We start from the raw sequence: 21,311 nt of genomic DNA, 5'->3' as shown, positions 1-21,311 counted from the left end.
ATGAAATGTGACATTTACAGTTGTGGTCATAGGTTTCCACACAGTCATCATGGGAATGAAAGTCATGGTAATTTTGGGCTTTTAATTAATTCTTTTTCTAGGGTGGAATGATTATACAGCATATATCTTTAATGACTTTAAAAACTCATAGGTGTGAATGAGGGAGTGAAACAAATGGATGGATGGACTTTAAAAAACAAGAACTGGGTGCACACATTTGAACTTATCCCAACAGGGTCAAAAGTAAACATACAGACTCAAATATTTACATACACCCCTACTAATATTTGGTAAAATGTGCTTTAGACTAGAAGGTGGCTTACAACTAACGTGAGGAGTGTATTTAAACACCTGACCACACCTATAAATAAAATTAACATTGATGTTAGCCACAGTCACTTCCTGTAGATTTAGATTTTATTTATTTTCATAGATTCATATTATTATTTTATTAGTATACAATTTTCTTTCCCCAGACTATTTTTTTTTATTTAGTGGAAAGTGTTAGGAGTGCTAGGATAATTTCTGCTCAGTTTGCAGGTGTAGCGCCTGCTCTTCGCCGTAGGGGGCGGTGTGTACGAATGCGTGCTGTAGTTATTTTTAGAGAAGAAGCAGAAGCCACAACAATAACACACAGGCATTTTCAGGGACTGAAAATCCTTTAAATGTGACCTTTTCAGCGCGGATTTTCTCAGTGTAACGTTTGCAAACGGTCCGTTTATGTGAAAAGACTCCAAAATAATTCCGCACGAAGATGAATTCAGGCGCCATGTTGCGTGTTTCAGCGAATAAATAGCATGTCGTTAATGCGAGGCTAGCTGCGCCGTTAGCCTGCGTGCACCGAGCCCGGTTCTGCTGTCGCTTTTCCGTTTCATGTCACTACTGTCCGGTACCGCGTGCAGACATGGAGAGTTTGTACAAGCGGAAAATGTTCGCGTCCATGCGGAAAACCAAAGTAGCCGCATCGAAGAAGCGGCAGATCGGTCTGCCCGCCTCCATCCTGGACGACAGTGACGAAGGGTCCTTCTCGTCGTCCTCCTCCTCCGGATCACAGTCCGACTTCCAGAGCTCTCCTGAGGACGACAGCGAGCAGGAGGACCGGGACCGGAGCGAGTCCGGGGGGACCTCCAGCGACGACAGCCGCTCTGTCACCCGCAGGAAGCGCTCCTTCCTGAGAGGCGACGACAGCTCTTCGTCGTCTAGCCGCGGCGACGAGGATGAAGAGGACGACGATGACGACGACGACGATGAGGAAGATGACGACGGAAGTCACACGAAGAGGATGGTCCAGCCGAGGAAGAGGAGCCGGCTGCAGCGGCAGGACGAGTCGGACTCGGACCGCGCGGAGGAGAAGCGGAAAGAGGACGCGGAGAAGGCGAAGAGGAGGCAGAGACACAACAAGCTGTTGGCGCTGTCCCGGAGGATGAAGGCCCGCATCCCGAGCCGGAGGAGGAGCCGCGTGAAGCAGGTACACCTGAGCGCCTGCGTCATACACAGGAGCGCAGGTACTTCTGTAGAAACACGGAAAGACGAGCAAAAAACAAACAGGGCTACCTCTGGGTAAAAGCGCAGGTATATGAGACAAAGTTGAAAGAATTCATGTAAGAGCGCTGTTGTGCCAAAACGTGACCGCCTGCCAAAAACTAATTTCCAATGTTTCCGTGTGTTTTTTATGTGCAACATCTTTACGTATGTTGGTAAATAGACTTCGGTGAACAAGGTTTACAAAGGGGTTATATATAAAATTTTAAAATTACATTTTTTTAAGTATCTTTATAAATCTTTGTTATTGTACTTACATTATAACCAATCCGGTCCTTTTTGTCCACTTAAAATATGTTTACAGATCTATTATTATATTTGTTGCAATATCTGGTCTCCTCTTGGACAGATTACTCTTACAAAAGACATTTTTAATGTCAACGAGATTTTTTTTTTTTACTGGATAAATAAAGAATATATAAAAGTCACTGCCAAAAACTGATTGTAGCTTCTGCCTTGTTACAGGAATGTTGTTAGTGGCTCAGGATGACTTGATATCATTCATTGTGGGATTCATTTGACATATATTTAACATATTATAGACCAGCAAGTTATTTATACGAGCAATCACTTTTTTGGCAAATACCGGAAAAAAATTATTTTTTTTGCAGACGATCATTTTTTGGGACAAATGTATTCACATCAAAGAAAAATGTGCTTTCAAAACTTGAACAGGAAAAATCTGCGCGTTAATCTGCAAGACGGAATAAAAGTTTGCTAAAGCTGGCAAATTTACAGTAAACTACAAACATTTGCCAAAAAAAGAGAGAGAAAATATTTTTTAAAATGTGCAAATTTACAACACAACAAAAGGTAGATTTATGAAAAAAAAACCTTGGTTCATAAAAAAGCTAGAAAATGTATTTAAATTAAAGGACTGGCAAATTTAAGAGGAAAAAAATCACTTATGTGAAGTGTAAAAAAATGTACAAGATAAAATTATTTATTGTTAATAATAATTAATAACAAATAAATGTTCATTATTAATTTTGTTAGATTTTAGAATAAAAGTTAAATGGCCAATTTATAAGAAAGAAATTACAGAATTTGTACAACAATTAGTAAATGTATTTACGTTAACAAAAACTGGCAAGTCTAATGAAAAAATTCACAAGAGAAAACAAACAGATTTATGAGAAAAAAGGGGTCAAAGTTCCAGGAGAAAATTAGCAAATTTATAATAACCTTAGAATGAATAAAAGTTGAGAAAGAAAATGCAAACAACAAAAAGAAACATGCATTTTACTGAAAAGAAAACTGAGAAGGTTGCAAAGAACACTAATTTATACTAATGGATTGGCTCATTTCCAATAGATTTCCAAGTTTATAAGAATATATTGCACTTCATACCCAATAAACCTTTATACCTCTGTGTGATGAGTAAAATGGGTTTTATTTAAATTGTTTAAGGGCACAGGAGACAAGGAAGAGTCTAAAAAAGCAGAGGATGAGGCAGATGGTGATGGAGATGGAGGAGGTGAAGAAGAAGAGGACGGAAAGAAAGAAGTGTCACGGAGAGACAAAGGAGGAAAAGAGAAAGAGGAGGAGGAGGAAGAAGAAGAGGAGGAGGAGGAGGAGAAGTAAGCCTGAGAGAAATAATAGCATTTAAAAATGATGCAAAAGTGTTTATCTGTACAGGACTCATGGTTATGTTGTTGCTGTGACAACGAACACTTGTAACAAGCAACAAAAAGAAGAAAAGAGGAGGTGGACAGCGTCTCTGACCCCAGTGTGAGGTACTTTTTTGCTTTAGATTGAAAATATAAACATTTGCTGATCTGCTGAGCGCTCAGTTTTATTTACATGCTGCAGATGTTTCCATGTTAATCCGCCAACAGCTGGAGGCTCCAAGCACTGCTGACCTGTATGACGTCACAAGCAAAACCATATAATGGTTAAGTTGGATTCAACCAGGTGGCCTGCACTATCAGCGTGACTTACGATTAGAGCAACATCTTTATTATAATTTATTAGCTTTTTTTTGGTTCATTGTTGTAACACTAAAAGGTTTTATCTGGGAGTGGTAGTCACAGCCTTCCTGCAGCTGTCCATCTGAAACTCACAGCCCACCAGTGAAAGGAGCAAAAACAAGTCGCCAGCATTGAATTGTCTGTGGAAAAGTTTATTTTGGTTGTATTCGGGCCATTGAAAGAAAAAAAATGAAAGGGCCTAGTTACGTGATGTAAAATTCAGGAAAAAAACAAACAAATTTACAATAAAAACAGCAATAACACATAAGAAGTGTTAATAGAAAACCGCACTTATTTGCAATCAGACAACAAATTACAAGCTTATTTTCACTGAAATGAGTCCTGGAGTAATACACAGGCCACTACATGCAGCTGGCTGTGAGGTGTGTGTAACACGTGATTAAAATAAAAACCAAAAACGTACATATTCAATATACACTTTGCTCGCATGAAATTAGCTTTCTTATAAGATGGTTTTTTTTTGGGGGGTTTTTTTCCTTTTGAACTAAAAAAAAATCAGCTTTTTTCTGGCCCACGTTTGGCCCTCTTGTCGCTCAGTTCTGGCATTTGGCAATCACCAGATGTGGCCCAGAAGTCATAAACACAGCTGGCAGCTGGCACAGGTGGACCTCGGCAGCCACTGAGTCACAGGCACACATCTGGGTTATATTTTGCATATTTGAACCAGCAGATGTTTTGCTACTTTAGCCTTAAAAAATACAGAAATGTGCTCATATCCTGTTGTTTTAGTCAGAGCTCTGCTTGCAAGTCCAACAAAAAGCCAGTAAGCGGTTCTCGAGTTCAGCTAGATGAAATTTGTGGCAGCAGATCAGCTGGTGAAGCTAAAACGAGAGCGAAAGCTTTCCTGGATGTCAAGCACAGAAGCTGCTTTCTTTCCTGCAAAAGGGAAGAGCTGCTTAGTGGGCGGGGCTTCCACATCACATCACTGAGTGTAATCGTTGCATTATGACTGCGTGTGATCTTTAAGACAGAAGCCGACTGAATCTCCCAGAAGGCACTGCTGTGAGTCTTTATTGAATTCTTGATGGCAGTGTTGTGAATATGCAAAAAAACTCTGATTTCACGACCCCGGAGGATTCTGAGTATTGCAGTATTTAGAGACATTCAGTAACCGACAGCACTCTGACTCGTTTCTGTTGCACTTTCCTTCTTTTTCTTTCATTTTTTTTTCCTGAAGTTGAGTTTGATTGTTTGCCAATCTTTTCTAAGTAAGTGTGAAGGCCTCGCAGACAGATTTATTTATTTATTTTTCTTGTACAGCAGCTTTTTAATCTGTTGCTTTATCTTTGAAAAAATATTTACATATTTTGATAGTTTTGTCCGTCTGCTATCTCCAGCCGTCTCTGTTTCTGTTATTACATTGTCAGCTAAATACCTTTGAATGTTGAACCACACAAGATTTTTGAAGACTTCCTGCAAGTTCACTTTGCTGACATAATAATATCGTTATACTTACTTCCTGGTACACTTGCAGTATAGTGGTTGCCCATAATAAATCACAGATAAAACGAAATTATTTGTCAGTAACTGCATTAAAAATGCCTGCATAGGTTCTCAGTTGTGCAGGTCATGGTAGTCTTGAGTGCTTAAAAATAAAGTAGTTGACAGTAGGGCTGCAGGATTTTGCATAAAATGAGAATCACGATTCTCTCACGATTTTCTTTTCCAGTATAAATATTTATTGCACTTATTAGCTGCACATCAACTTCGTAACAGTTGAGACTGAACATAAAAACAATAAATAAACATAAAAACAACAAATGTCTCACGTTTTGTTGTTGCCGCAAAATGTTGTACTGCTTGAAATTCCGTCTCCACTGTTGCTCGACACTGCGTGTATAGAGCAGATAGTGCAACAATAGAAAAACAGTTGCGGGACGGCACTGTGTAGCGTTTGTCTAGGGTGTTGATCATTTTCCTAAATCCCTCGTTTTGCACAGTGTTGATGGGAGCCATATCTTTGGTCAGGTGATAAGTGATAGCCTCCGTAATTTCTTTGTGCCTGCGGGAGTTCGACGTGTATAGGGAAGCGCTGTATAAGGTTCCCGTTATTGATGTTTGGGTGGTTGACCGGGACGGATTTTCTCCTGTCACTTTCTCGTCATCCCTGACGTGCTCTCCGTTGTTTTTTCCCTGCTAATTTTAGCATCACACGGCACAGCTTCTGTATCACGTGGTATAAGGCTCCGCCCTTGTCATTTGTTGAGCAGGAAGAGTGAGCGCTTGTTTTCATGCAGATTACGTCCCGGATCAAAATGCGGTACAATTGTCGCCGTCTTTTTTTTTTTTTTTTTTTTTTTTAAAATCGTTGTCATTTGGAAATGAGATCGCACATAAGTATGAATCGAGATCGCGATTTTCTAACGATTAATCGTGCAGCCCTAGTTGACAGTACTTGTCTTAGACAGGTGCCACCTTTTGGACTCAGTGACGGTAATGACACATGCCATTTCTCATAATTTGAACTGGAAAAGCCTCTTGGATGAAAAATGAAATGGCTAAAGAAACCTAAAGAAGTCCTGTTGCCCTTTTTTAACCACTCAAATCTGCTTTAAAAAAAAGCTCCAGATAGCTAGGTGATGGTTGTGCATTTGTTATGAAGGTTGAAAAACTCGACAGATACTGAAACAGTTTTCTTGTATCAGACTCCAAAACATGTTTATTTCTACTGTAAAATTGGGCATTTAACATGAGAGATGGGGGAGATTAACTTGCTTTTGAAGCCTCAAGTGGACATTAGAGGAACTGCAATTTTGGCATTTGAGCACTCGCTTCCTGGAGTTACCAGGGGGTCATCACTTGGTATGTCATCATGAATGTTTAAGTTGGCACTCTGTTGTTGTTGTTGTTAGATTACCAGTGTTTAAAAGGCCCAAATATATGAGCTCGTTGTGATGTAAGAAGTCAATGAGGTTGTTCTTATGCTACTTTCTGGTACATCTGGAATTCTTTGATAAATCTCACATACATCTTCTGATGATCGATTGGGCTTATCATCATATTTGTGTGCTAAACTGCCAATTATCAGTTTGGCAGAACTTACTGCATTTAAATCAGAAGTATTATGCGATATTCAGTGGCAGCTGTTTAAACCCAAACAACTTTCAAATGACCAAGACTGGTTGTGATGACATGTTACCTGTACCTCTCAGTGGTCACTTGTTGCTGTGTATTTACTATTTTAAGACTGGTACACTCAACTTTATGGTAGCTTTTTGCCATACAATTCAACACTAAGTAATTAGTAACATGTGCTTAGTCATAGTCATCAAACAGGCTTTTGGCGTCACCTTATGATGGTAGGGGTGCATTATAAAAGTTGTGTAAAATACTTTTTTTTTTTCCTTCCTTTTCTTACAATTTCTCTTAGAGCTGACAGTTGAAAAGTCATGACCTTTAATTTTTAGTGTCCTTGTTTAAAATAGGCTTTTTTGGGCTTTTTGACAGATAGCACATGGTGCTCGTCCAGGATTTTAACCTGTAGTCCAACAGCTACTGGATCACTCCGGTGACCTGTTGATATGTTTGTGCATTGTTTAAAGAAACGTGACGACTGTGGCAGTGAATTTCATACAACTGACAGGAAGTATGGACAGAACTATCAAAATAAGATTCTAACTGTGTAAAATAAAGTAAAACTTCTTTGATTTTTGACTATGTTTGATCTGAAATTATGGACATTTCTCCATCACTAAATTTTGTTTGCAAAAATCAAATGATCCCACCTGGTTCATTTTTTTTGGTGGGGGGTTCCTGTACATAGAAATGTGGGTGAATTATCCCAAAACTATTTTGTATTTTTCTATTTATTTCTTCCTTTGTAAAGTCTTCTAAAGGCCACAGGCATGTGCTAAAACAAAAATGGACAAATGATGAGAAATTTCTCTTTCCATCCTTCTTCTTAAATCCTTGCTTCTCCTGTTTGTAAAGCTGCATTCATGTGCAATCGTAATAATAGGAAAAAACACATGATGTGTCTGAACCTCAGCAGCCTCCGTCAAAGTTGGTGAGAAACTCTGAATGTTTTTAAGTTGAGTTTCCAGCTGCTAAAGTTGAACCCACAGACTGTTTGAGAGCCTTGTGACTCTTGTTTCTTTTGAGATAAGGACTCAGTATGGTATACAGTGTAGTGATAATACACACACATTATAGGTACTTATCAGTGCTGTGTATTTACCTGTTTCCAGTGTATTCCTGGTCTTTTGTTGCTGTATAAAGCTCTTTAGACCAACTCACGGTGTTGAAAATACCTGTTTTAATAATAAAGTTTCTTCTTTTTTGACCAAGAGATTATGTGTTGAAAGTCTTTATTTATCTAACACATAATGCATGAATCTACAGGTCTGTGCTATGAAATAAAACATTACGTCTTATGGTAATTTCTGCAATAATAAATAAAAGAGGACAAATGCACTATCCTATATTTGTGAAATTCTTTTGTTACAGCAGTTAAAATAATAATGAAAAATTATAATACAAAATTGATATTTAATTTGGTAAAATGTACTTAAATTGTGTTTTTTCTAATATTTTATAGTCCTTCACATTTATTCTATACTGAACAGAAAATAATTGAAATTAGCACTTTGTGTCAGCTTCTTTTATTTCAAAATGTGCTAGTGAAATAAAAAGACTTGATTTGATTTTAAATGTAGTATTTAAATTAAGGCTCATAAAAAATAGATAGATAGATGTAAATATAATTTATCTACCTACCTACCTATCTATCTAGTTAATTTTTTAGGGTATGAGTCCTTTTCTGCCACTTTTCAGTTTGGGGGTCCCACAGGGCTCAGTTTTAGGGCCTTTGCTTTTTGCATTATACTTGCAGCCCTGGGGTACCATCCTTAGAAGGCATGGAATAGCCTTCCACTGCTATGCTGACGACTGCCAGATTTATTTGCCTCTGGAACAGAAAGATGCCTCCTCCATTCAACCACTTTTGACATGTCTAGATGATATTAAAACTTGGATGGCCCAAAATTTTCTAAGACTCAATTCAAGCAAAACTGAGGTGATTGTGTTTGGTCCTAGTGGACCTTGTTACCCCTCCACTATTGATTTGGGACCCCTGGCAGAGTATTTTAAACCTGTTGTCACTAACTTGGGTTTTAAGATGGATAGTGATTTTAAATTGAACACTCAAATTAGGGCTACTGTCAAGTCCACTTTTTATCACCTAAGGTGATTGGCAAAGCTAAGACCTATTTTATCTCGGCCACATTTTGAAACAGTAATCCATGCTTTTATTTCATCTCGTTTGGATTACTGTAATGCACTGTATTTTGGAGTTAGTCAGTGTCTTCTCTCTCGACTGCAGCTGGACCAAAATGCTGCTGCATGACTTTTAACCAGAACCCATAAGAGAGAGCATATAACTTCTATCCTGGCTTCACTCCACTGGCTGCCTGTTCATTGTAAAATTTTAATGTTTGTTTTTATATCTTTAAATGGTCTTGCCCCAACTTATCTCTGTGAGCTTCTTCGTGCTTATTCCCCTCCTAGGTCTCTCAGGTCAGCTGACAAGCTGCTCCTGGAGGTACCCAGGTTTAAGAGGAAGCTCAGAGGGAGCAGGGCCTTCTCTATTGTTGCTCCAAACCTCTGGAACAATTTGCCTCAGCACATAAGAGAGGCTCTATCATTGTCCACCTTTAAAGCCCATCTTAATACGCACTTTCACTCCCTGGCTTATGACACAGTCTGATGCGGACTTTTTGTATGTTTTAGTTTAATTAAATTTGCATTTATTTACTTTTTATTGTTTTTTATTTTTTATTTTCTTACATATACTATTTCACTATTGTAATTTATTATGTCATGTGTTTGTTTTCAGCTGAGAGTTGTTTTCAAAGTGCTATATAAATTGCTTGCTTGCTTGCATATATATATATATATATGTATGTGTGTATATATATATGTGTGTATATATATATGTGTGTATATATATATGTGTGTATATATATATATATATATGTGTATATATATATATATATGTGTGTGTGTATATATATATGTGTATATATTAGTATTTAAATTAAGGCTCATAAAAAAATAGGGTGCATATATATATATATATATAATTGATGTTCTTTATCAAATTTGTCTCCCCCTGGTGGACTTCTTGAGATATTATAGGAAAGTAACGACAGAAAGCTCCACCAATTAGAGGCGGGGATGCCGATCAGGTGACTAATTCTTCGCCGCCATCATTGTTAGTGGCAGTGAAGCTTGTGTGGAGGGTGACAAGAAGCACCAGCGGAGCTTCGTGGAGTTCTGGTCCGGCTGTGAGTGAGTGTTGTCTGGATATTCAGCCATGGTTCAGACGTGCTCAGCGTACGGCTGTAAGAACCGCTACCACAAAGACAAAGAGATTTCTTTCCACAAGTAAGTTAAGTGCCAATGTGTGTCTGTGTGTTTCAGCGAGCTGGGTAGCATTAGCAGTCCTGACATGGTGGTTGAGCAACGTCCACCAGCCTGCGTTCACTAATCTGCCTCATTAAAGATTAACTGCTCTTCCTCAACAGTACGAAACATGTGGAGTAGGACACGGAACATTTTACGTGTTTGCAGGTTTCATTGCTAAAATCCGGCTACATAAAAGTCAACAGATGCTATTTTTATTTGATGAAATCAAATGTTTTTATCAAGTCTAAAGTCACAAGTTTCTCTATAGTGGCTATACCGAGGCACAAAAATTTAGATATTACTAGAACTTTACGGCTATTTCGCTTTTTTGCAAGCCGAAGTTATCAGCACGGAACACATTTACTTATAAAGTCTTGCAGTTATATTCTTAAATATGTTTGACTTTCCGTAAATAAGGGGATAGTGAATTCCTCCAAATTTAACTGGAGTTTGGATTAATGTGTTTATGCTTACTGCCGGGAGTTAATGCGCATTTCTTTAGTCCCCAACTTTAGTCTCAAAACAAGTAACAGAAAGGGTTAACGCTTCAGTTTTGTTTTGTTTTTTTTGTTCTGTTTTTTACCAAAGACATAAAGTGTACTTCATAAGCAACTTAAACTAATTATTACATTAAACTGATAACAGAAAATAATTCCCAAATCATACAGAAGCGTTTTGACGTTTCTGTGTATTATTATTATCACTTGTTTGCCAGGTTTCCTCTGGCCCGTCCAGATATCTGCTGTAAATGGGTGGCTGCGATGAGGAGAAACAACTTCAAGCCAACAAAGTACAGCAACATCTGCTCCCAGCACTTCACCGAAGACTCCTTCAAGAGGGAGTGCAACAACCGTGTGCTGAAGGAGAGCGCTGTGCCGTCGCTGTTCACCTTCAACCTCAGCATCAAGGTGACCTAACTAAAGCCGGCAGGGCTTTATTTTTCCAGGAGTCTCCCAAGAGTTTCCAGTCACATTTCTTTATTTCAAGATAAGAGCACAGATCTGAGAGACAGCTCAAATTAAGCAGATAGTTTAGGTAAGCTAGATAAGTAGATCAGGTTAACTTCAGTTAGGTAGCAATTAGTTAACTCGTGTTTTTCTCTCTAGCAGTCAGAGTCCCTGGAGGATCCCTTCCCATCTGAGAACCTCTTCCCGCTTTCTCTGCCTCTGACCTCTGAACCAGCGGAGGAGGAGGAGCCTGAGAGCAACCCGCTTGACACCTGCAGCGTCGCGATGACAACGACCTCAACGACGACGGCGGTCTCCTGCGACCACAACTACACGGTAGAGGACTCGGCGCAGCAGAAGAGGCGCATCGAGCTGCTGGAGGAGCAGGTGGAACATCTGAGGAAGAAGCTGAAGACGACGCAGCAGAAGTGTCGGCGGCAGGAGAGGCAGCTCAAGAGGCTGAAGACCGCCCGGGAGGCGGCACCCAGGATGGCCCATCAGTCGGCGCCGGAGCCGGGCTTCAGTGAGGGATATGTGATTTTGCCGAAACACATCTACCACAGTTTGAAAGGCATGGAGTGAGGCGGAGTGGAGAAGTTTCATCTGCTGCTGAACTGAAGGACACAAATATTCACACATCTTTCTGTTTTTGTCTTTGTTTTCTAGAGCTCGGGCTGCACTTAAATGACTTTTTAAAGCTTTAGGTTTTGGTTTGGTTTCAAGAGCCAACAGCTCTTCATACTTGATGCACACAGACTGATGGTTCTTGTCACTCTGAGGAAAACAAAGCACAGTTATGCCCCCCCCCCCTCAGAAAAAAAAAAAGAAAACTGTTGAACTATTCCTTTAAAGAGTGCTTTTTATGTTCTGTCACATATACGAGGTGTTACCACGTAAGCTGAGGTGAGATCGTCATCTCTGGATTTTCTGGAATTTCTCTAGGAGGATCATCCCAGTGAGGAGAGCTGGGTCTGCAGCCACAACTGAGCAGTTTTCATCTGAAGTGCCCACGGTGTCGAAGCTCAAAGGTGAGAGCCGAGGCCGTTATGAACCATGATGTTCAGAGGCATCTGAGGTAGATCGTTAGGAGAATCGATCTGAGCCTTTAGGTTTTGAGTTTTGCAAATGAAAGAGGAAAAAAAGTTGGTAAACCAAATTCATCAGGAAAATAAACCCTTTTTTTGTACTCTTTGATCTGTATGATGTCATAGAGAGATGATATCCTGATATGGTCCTGTTGGGCACAGAAGCAATACCCAGCTAATCAGAAAGAAAGACGGCTCAAAGTCGGAGAGGCTAAAACGCCTCATTTCAGACAGAGGATGAACTGAAAACCCGGTATCAAAAAAAGAGATTATTTTGAACTGTGACTCATGCAAAGCTGCTCTGAGAGTTTATGAATTAAAAACACAATGCTGGAAATGTGCTGGATAGATCCCCATTAAACATTCTGCTGTTTAATATGGAAATACAATTTGACAGTATGAAATTAACTCACTTGAGCTTCTCTGCTTTTGTTTTCAGAGTTTTGTTTTTTACTTAAAGGCTGATTGAAGTACATTTGCTGCAAAAGCAGCTTTACATTTTTCAGTGTTTCTTGAGATGCAAAAACACTGCTTGTTACTGCTGATGTGCAATAAACTGAAGCCATACGAGCAGCTTCTTTGGCTCTTTGTGCTTCCTTCACTGAGGAGGTCATGTGACTGGTTTTGCATGAAATTAGCAGAAGTGAAGCTCGGCCGTTGTTGTGTCATCACCAATGAAATTAAAGTGAATAAAAGAAAAACCAGCAGAGATCGTCTTCATGTTCCCATGAAAATATCAGAAAATGAAACGGATCCAAATCTCCTCCTAGATCCAGGGACTCGGTTCATGTTTGGTGTGGAGGGATTTTCCACCTTTGTAGATGTTTGCAGTCATTCCCATGATGGAAGACTACAAGATCCAAACCCAGAATGTGGTGTTCCTGATGTTTGAAAGTCCTACTTTTTTTTTCCAACATGGAAGACTATCTTTACATTGTTACTGTGGGAGATTTTATTTTCTCCCCTGCCCCTGCTTAGCTCGGCGGGTCAGCCCAGCAGACAGCAGGATTGTCCCGACAGCCGTCTTAATGTCTTGCAGTACAAAAAAATCAAACATAGAAACTACAAAACAAACAAATTCAAGCATCCTTTTTAATAATTAGAAAGTGATTTTGACCCAGAATGGATCAGCCTGGTGGGTAAAATGGAAACCTTTCATATGCTCAAATTTGTTTTGAGCAGTCACCTGTTCCACACTGAGATACGAACCATCAAAGTTTAGCAAAGAGTGTTATTTTGAAGTTTTCTCCAGTGAATCAGATCTGCAAATGTGTACACTTGTAGCTGGAAGCTCACACACATGTCAAGGGTGTGAATATCATGGACTTTTAATGATTTCTTTAAATTGTTCATTTTTCAGGCTGGAATGATCATGCAGCATACATTGTTAATGATTAAAAAAAAACTTCAATAAATTGGAACCGCCAATTAAAATTTCAGCTAGATTGGATGAAATTTCTGTGTCCACTAGGTGGCAACACAAGTGTGACCTAATACTGCCACGTAGATTTCTCCAGACTGGACAATGTACAGCTGAGATACACAATATCCTGTCTTGTGGCGAATATTCGAAAGTTGGCATGCTGCCACGACCGCGCCCTTTAACATAAACTCAAAAGCGTTGCAATTTAACATCACCAAAGATCACACTCACTAAAGATCATGTTGCTCTGATGAAATCCCTGTAGAAAAATAAAACCTGACATTTTCTGTTGCCACTAGGTGGCGCTTTAACTATTGCTGACAATGGGCATACCAGGGTGAGACTCTCATCCTGCCTGTGAAGTTTGGGAGAGACTGGAAAACATGTCTTTGAGTTACATCAATTTGGTCCCTTGTGGGGAAACATTAAAATTCACTGCGGCTTTTGACAAAAACTGACAGTTTTCAAAGCACCCAAAGACCAACTCCTTAAGCCTGTCCTGGACAAATTTGAGGTTGCCTGAGTCAGCCACCTTGAAACTGTAGCCCAAAGTGAAGCCCAAAGGTTAAAACGTGACATTTCATCTGTTCCCACTAGGTGGTGCCGTCACTATTTTAAAATATTACAATTGAAATGTGTTCAGGGGCAGAGCTTTATCACATCTGAGAAGTTTGGTCCAGGTTTGGAGCTCAGGCCCTGACCTAAACTTTTAAATTCAATTATTCTTTCTGAATATTTGAGCCATTGTTTATGGACAGAGATGTTACACAATTTTTTAAAGTGTAACTTTCCAGGTTTGTGACCCCAAAGATTTATATTCATACTCAAAATTATATTGACTTAAAACTAAAACTCTTTCTGTAATTTGAGTGATGATGCATTCAAGCAAAAAAGAAAATAAAATAAAGGTAACTTTTTTTGTTACAATTAAGTAATTAGCATAAAATTATTATGACTAAACTTAGACTTTCAAGACTGCTGAGTTTTAAATTCCTAAAATCATTGGTCAGTACCAATACAACATTCAACTTTTATTGTGTCCTATAATAATAATAATAATAATAATAATAATAAAAAAAACACAACATATAAAACTAGTATACGTTTTTCAATGCACATATTAAACAAATATGTAAGACTGCTTTCTTCCATTTGCACAATATCTCTAAAATTAGAAATATCCTGTTTGAGAGTGATACTGAAAAACTAGTTCATGCATTTATTACTTCTAGGCTGGACTACTGTAATTCATTATTATCAGCATGTCCTAAAAACTCCCCGATTCCCATGATGCATTGAGTATTTCTTCTTCAGTCACCTTTCTCACTCACTACGTGTTAATAGACCTCTCTGCACTGAATCATATCTGTTATTAACCTCTGTCTCTCTTCCACAGCATGTCTTTATCATGTCTTCCTTCTCTCACCCCAACCGGTCGCAGCAGATGGCCCCGCCCCTCCCTGAGCCTGGTTCTGCCGGAGGTTTCTTCCTGTGAAAAGGGAGTTTTTCCTTCCCACTGTTGCCACAGTGCTTGCTCATAGGGGGTCATATGATTGTTGGGTTTTTTTTCTCTGTATGTATTATTGTGAGGTCTACCTTACAATATAAAGCTCCTTGAGGCGTCTGTCGTTGTGGTTTGGCGCTATATAAATAAAATTTAATTGAAAAAATTGAACTGGCACACACACACAGAGGGAGGTCTGGGCCTCTTTGCTTAGGCTGCTGCCCCCGCGACCCGGCCTCGGATAAAGCGGATGAAGATGGATGGATGGAAAATTGAACTGAATTTCGTTAATCAATGAAATTCCTCAATTCCTCAATCATGCAGATACTTCACAACCACAGTGTTTTTGTTATTTTTGTTTTTGTTGTTGTTTTGTTCTGTGTTTAATCCTCTCCCCTGCCTTTACCCTAATTATCTTGTATTTATTGTTACCATGAATAGAAATGATAAATAAAATTTTTAGAAAGCCCCAACAAACAATGGCATTCATGCCCACAGTGAGTTTATTTACCCATGTACTCGTCTCACACGTTAGAAAACAGATTTTAATGATTTATAGAGCATTTCCCACCATCAGAGATCCTTGATTTTTTCAAATACATCTTCCATATTCACTTGACTCCGGTTATATTTATGTCGTGTCAAATCACAATAAAAGTCACCTACATCCATTCTCACATAGAGACAAAAAGACCCACTTGCACTCACTCCTATGGCCAATTTTGAATCAACAGCTAACCTAACTCCTCCTTTAAGACCGATTATCTGTATGATCAACTCTGTCACCTATAACATCTCTAAGTTTCTGGCTTCGATCCTCAACCCGTTGGTCGGCAGCTCTGAACACCACATCCAGAACACCTTGAATTGTGTTGAGAATGTGAGATGTCATTATGGAGGCAGATAAAACCATGGTCTCATACAATGTTACCTCTCTCTTCACTTGCATCCCAGTCACAGAAGCAGTGGAGGTAGTTCGTAAGAGATTACAGGATGATGTTCGCTTTTGGAACGGTGTCTTAATTCCTCCTATTTCACATACAAGGGTCCGTACTACAGGCAGAAACATAGGCGTGCCATGGGTTCCCCAGTTTCACCCATTGTGGCCAACTTGTACTTCTTGGAAGAAGTGGAAAAGAGGGCTTTGCTATCCTACCCTGGAACACCACCAAGTCATTGGTTCAGGTATGTGGATGACACCTGGGTGAAAATCAAATCTCAGAACGTACCACAATTCACAAATCATATTAACTCGGTGGACCAACACATCAAATTCACCAGGGAGGATATGAAAAGTGGCAGGCTAGCCTAGACTGTGGGATTTCTATCAGTAATGGGGGACATCTAAAAGCTGATGTGTACCATAAACCTACACATACGGCTCAGTATTTAAGGTTTGACTCCCATCATCCACTGGAGCACAAACTGGGTGTCATCAGGATGCTATAACACAGAGCGAACACCATCCCCACAGACACAGCGGCCAGGGAAGCAGAAGAATGGCACATCAAGAAGGCCCTGAGTAAATGTGGTTATCCCAGCTGGACATTTGTCAGCTGGGATAACCAGCTGCCTGGGAAGGCACCTAAAGAAAGCTCCAGCCGATCCAGGAGAGAAGGACAACCGCTGCCCAAGCAAAACAGTTGAGCTGCATTTTTTCTAAACACCGGGTCTCTGTGACTTTTAAACCCCAAAACACGCTGCGCCAAAAGTTGGTCCACCCCAAGAATCGGGTCCCCGACACAAACAGAGTAACACAGTGTACGCTGTGAAGTGCCAGGAGGATTGCCAGGATTTATACATCGGGGAAACCAAACAACCTCTGGCGAAGTGGATGACACAACACAGAAGAGCCACCTCATCAGGCCAGGACACTGCAGTCTATTCACACCTACAGGCCAGTGGACACTCTTTCAGTGATGAGGATGTGCACATCCTGGACAGGGGAAAGACCATCTCTTAATCGAGGAGGGGGCCTAAGAGTACATCTTTCGCCATCTTATAATGCTGTGTTTGCAGCCATTCTCCAACTCTCTCTGAATGTTACTCATGGCCATTGATCAGTGGGCTTTGATAAGTGGTTGCTGATCAATGGTTATGAGAATTTGCATATTAATGATCAAGGAACTGACCTCACAGCCCATTGGTTTCAGTCATTATGCAAATGTACTGTTTATAAGATTGGGGAAACCTGCAGTCAGCTGAGACTGAAGAAGTCACTTGGATGAGTGGTTAAATGTTTCTCCCACTGAAAACACTACGTCCAGATGAACAGAATCAACTTTTGGGGACTAGCTCCACTAACCCACCGCTACAACTCAATTACAGCTAATGTGAGGACGAGTATAATGAAGTATAAGCTAGGTAATATTATTATTAGTATTCTTCTTCTTCTTCTTACATAAATTAAGGTAACAAAACCTTTTCCACTTTGGCCGCAGTGATACTTTTGCCCAGAAGGTGGTGGTACAGAGCTACATGTCCGAGGTCTGAGTAACTCAGTGTCCCATGTGAGGCTGCTGGTTGATGTCATGTGTTTATATTCTTTACGATTGCAGCGAGGCCTAAAGGGGTGATGATGATGTGATGTGTCCAGGATTTCACTACAAGAAGCATGCAAAGTAACACGGGTGCTTCGAGGATTTTTTTTCTCTATAGGGTTACAGAGAAGCCTTGAGACATCACATATTCTATCATAAATAAACACCAAAGCAATTTTACTTGTAAAAATGTGGTGTAGACAGACCTCCTGCCTCCATAAAGATGCAGAAGTAAAGATCAAATGTCTCACACATCCTTTGTTTTAAGATTGCAGAGTAATAGAGTCAGGGCATGGCTCACTGTTTTGCTTTGCAAAGTGTGAAAACTGTAAAGAAATCTGTCTCTGTGTGAAGATGGCAGTGCATGTGTGGATAGTTTATAGTTTAGTAAATAGTTGGGATACTTACTGAAATGTATCTGAAGTCTGGCAGGATTATTATTCAGTGACTTTACAGGTGGTTACCATCCTGTTTGCTCCTTGGGGGTAAATAAAGTCTCTCTGATTCTGATTCTGATATGATTCTGTTGTACCCTAAATTGGACTCAGTATGACCACTGACATAGCATGAGTTTGACCCCTGAGTTAGGGAATGGCAAGCAGTGGATCAAACCACTGAAGCATATGGAGGTGAATCTGCTTTCCAAAACTTAAAACTGTTGTTTGGCACTTATATTAGAACAAGAGCTTTCACTTGATATTATTATAATATATGACATAAAAAAGGATATATTTACTTTTTTCCACACACACACAAAAAGCTTCCAGTGGGATTCCAACCCTTCATCACTATGATAATTTCAACAGTTTTGGATTTTGGAGTGGGTAGAACGTTAGTGGTTGAATGTTCAAGCTGTGGCCAGCTCCCCAGCCAATAATTGGTGAAAAGCTCACCAATTATTGGCAGATGCAGACCACAGAAGCTATCTGCCATGACATTTCAGGCACTGAAATTATCCCAACTTCTTCTATGCTGGTTTTCAAAAGGTACCGAGACAGAACTGACAGTGTACCCGCAGCTTATCAGTAGAAAAGTGACATTTAAGGGCTGATATCTGTTGCACGGAGGTGCTGCTCTGACAGTGAGACTCCTCCATCAGGCCTCAGGAAACGCTAACAGTTTAGTTTTGCTCTGGTATCAGTTTCTCCTCACGACCTCGACCCTCCTCAGGTGAACAGCCCTCTGCAGGGCTGAATCTGATCCAGGTGGACGTGCTTGGTCTGAAGCTCCGCCCCCAGGCATAGCATCAAGGTCGCCCTGTCTGAACAGTAACGCTCCTCGGGCTGCAGCCTGACCGCTTTCATTAGATAACACCTGGATGATCTGCTGCTCCCAGCATGCTCTGCTCATGGCACTGAAAGCCGGAGGCAGGAACACAAAGACACTTTCCACTAAATTAATAATATGAACTATAGTACAGTGCATTATTCTCGTGAGCACAGGGGCACATTTAGGGCTACATTTAAGGGGTAAAGTTGAGCTCCTAAGGTGAAAGATGAACAGCATGTGCACGTCATGTCTTCTTCTTCTTCTACTGGCTGTTTTTCTTCTGTTCAGTCTCCTCTCATGTGAATGTACTGCTGATGAATATGTTCATCCTCTGACCCAGATACAAACTCCCCGGCTTCACTTTTCATTCTCTTCAGTCTGGACTCAGTGAATTCAGCCTGCAGCAGCGAGCCAAACGCTCGGAGTAAATGGAGGTTAGCGGGACGGTGCTGCACCACGATAATGATGTATATAAATATAAAACACTGTCATCATTTTTAAAATCTGCCCGGCAGCATCCATTCGATCTGTACCGCAGTATGATCTCACTGCCAATAATCTGCTCTTTCCTCAAAAACTCTGAAGAGACGCCTGAGGGGAAGAAGCAGAGCGGGGGAGGAAGACAAGGGGAGAGAGGGCTTTAACTGTGAGAGGAGAAGAAAGAGATCAGAGGAGGGAAAGGCTGAACCGAGAGGCTGCTGAGGAGACCGAAAAATAACTCTAATAAGGCACAAAAGCAGATACACAAATGAATTACTTTTAAAACGAAGCCAAAGGTAATAAATTCACAGACTACAATTACACAAGTCATGCTACAGAAGTCCTTAATTTATGCTCCAAATTACTTAATTAGTTCTTTATAAATGATTAACTTGTGTTCCAGATAAATGCTAATCAGGATCCAGAGTACATGCTCTTAAATGCTAAACTTGCGCTGCATAAACAATGCAGCATAAAGAAATGCATTAAAAAAAAATAAATCTTATACCCTTTAAGCATTACTGTGCTCTCTAGGCTTTAAATAACTATAGAAATGGAAAAATAAACACTACTGGAGGATGAATCCCAGGAAGTTGTTTTATAACATGAATTAAAGAGGTGCAGTGTACAAACGGAGTTTTCTGGGGTAGAGATGGTAGATTTCTTATTGTAATTAAGCTAGTCATCTTGATCAGGGGTGGGCACTTAATTTTCCCAAGGGACCACGAGAGAAACTGGCACTGTTTTGAGGGCCTAACCAACAACCATATAAAGAGATAAATGTATTCATGATGTAGAGTGAGCACCCAGCTTTACAGCAGGAACGATCAGACTCACAGCACAGATAAAGGAAGGCACAAAATGAAATTCAGTAATTATGCCCCAAATAATTTTAGAGCCTGAATTATTTCAAATAAATTAACTTCATGTTTAATTCAGAAGGTATTGAAGGTATTATCAGTTAGCTGAAACACTCTAGAGTTCATGTTTTAGGATTATTTAATTAATAGGAGGATCACACTCCTCAGCTTCCCTGGGAAAGTTCCATCCAGGATACGTTTTCGTTCTGGCTTTGGGACAGTGGACCAGCCTTTTATCATCTCAAGGATATTCAAATGTGCCTCTGACCAGTCTGCATGTGTTTTGTGGACTTGTGGAAGACATTCGACTGCATCCCTCAGGATATCCTGTGGAGGTTGATTTGATAGTATATGATGTGATCCATTTTTACAGGCCATTCAGGCCACTTACAACTGCAGCAAAAGCTTGATCTCTCAACTGGTTTGGAAACAACTTGGTGTTCCCCTGGATGAGCAGGAAGAGGTGGCCCAGTTGGGGGACGTCTGGGCTTCTCTGCTTAGACTGCTGCCCCTGAGATCCGAACCCAGATGGATGGAAACCTTTGCTGTAGAAGCATTAAAACAGATCTACAGTTACTTTAAGCTGTGCTTTGATTGTTTAATCCACGTTTTACATCAAAGTTCATATATTCAAACTAATTCATGCTCTATAATTACTTACTGCTCTAAATTGACAGAATTAATTTTCCACATAAATAGTCTAAACAAATGCTCTGGAAGTTATTTATTTTTTTACTCTAGAATATGTCATGTGTTTACTAGAATGGCTTTACTCATGGGGTAGTTAATGCTGCAGAATTACTTCATTCATGCTTTATATTCTAGGACTGCTTATTTGTACTCTTGAAGTATTTAACATCTGCTCTGTGAGCTTTAATGAATATATTTGCAGTCTTGAGTTGTGTCACAACAGGTTATATTTCATTTTGAAACCACAGTTTCATGGGATTATGAAACGTCATCATTGGTCCACTAGCATTAGTCTGTGAGTCAATGAAAAAACAATGAACTGTTGATAGTAACAATAATAATAATAAGAAACTACTGCTAATAATAATCATAATAAGATTCATAGTTTTTATTGTTAATGTTTTTTCTTTAAATAAATGTTTGTAGTTTTGCTCATTTGTGGGTATAATCTTGCTAATTTGCACTAACATGTTGTGAGCATTATTGCGTGCACTAAAGTAACTTTACTGCATGAATTAATATGTGCAAATAAATAGTTTTGTGCTAATGGATCTGAAGGCAGCGAACAAAAATGA

General features: G+C 39.8%; 2 protein-coding genes across 6 annotated transcripts; both read left to right on the top strand.

Annotated features, from left to right (window-relative positions):
* Positions 1-616: 616 nt before the first annotated feature.
* Positions 617-7,814, top strand: LOC146628580 (uncharacterized). 3 transcript variants are annotated; one of them, XR_014906414.1, is made up of 3 exons: positions 617-1,468; positions 2,953-3,278; positions 3,381-7,814. XR_014906414.1 is itself a non-coding variant. In XM_085359607.1 (2 exons), the coding sequence occupies exons 1-2, from the start codon at positions 905-907 to the stop codon at positions 3,124-3,126; spliced, it is 738 nt and encodes a 245-aa protein (XP_085215733.1). In that variant the 5' UTR covers positions 617-904; the 3' UTR covers positions 3,127-7,814. The 3 variants fall into 3 exon arrangements, 1 of the variants encoding a protein (XP_085215733.1); XR_014906413.1 differs by having other exon boundaries at positions 3,355-7,814; XM_085359607.1 differs by having other exon boundaries at positions 2,953-7,814.
* Positions 7,815-9,765: 1,951 nt separating this feature from the next.
* On the top strand, positions 9,766-14,829 carry thap1 (THAP domain containing, apoptosis associated protein 1). 3 transcript variants are annotated; one of them, XR_014906346.1, is made up of 4 exons: positions 9,766-9,917; positions 10,654-10,846; positions 11,045-11,913; positions 14,790-14,829. XR_014906346.1 is itself a non-coding variant. In XM_085357925.1 (3 exons), exons 1-3 carry the CDS (start codon positions 9,847-9,849, stop codon positions 11,465-11,467), a joined length of 684 nt encoding a protein of 227 aa, XP_085214051.1. In that variant the 5' UTR covers positions 9,766-9,846; the 3' UTR covers positions 11,468-12,319. The 3 variants fall into 3 exon arrangements, 2 of the variants coding, with proteins under 2 accessions (XP_085214051.1, XP_085214050.1); XM_085357925.1 differs by lacking the exon at positions 14,790-14,829 and having other exon boundaries at positions 11,048-12,319; XM_085357924.1 differs by lacking the exon at positions 14,790-14,829 and having other exon boundaries at positions 11,045-12,319.
* Positions 14,830-21,311: the final 6,482 nt, after the last annotated feature.

The sequence above is a fragment of the Diplotaxodon limnothrissa genome, linkage group LG7 (genome assembly GCF_057381915.1).
Source record: "Diplotaxodon limnothrissa isolate DT_005_m linkage group LG7, D_limnothrissa_male_GT1.1, whole genome shotgun sequence".
Taxonomy (NCBI): Eukaryota; Metazoa; Chordata; class Actinopteri; order Cichliformes; family Cichlidae; genus Diplotaxodon; species Diplotaxodon limnothrissa.
This window is presented reverse-complemented; position numbering and strand designations above follow the sequence as displayed.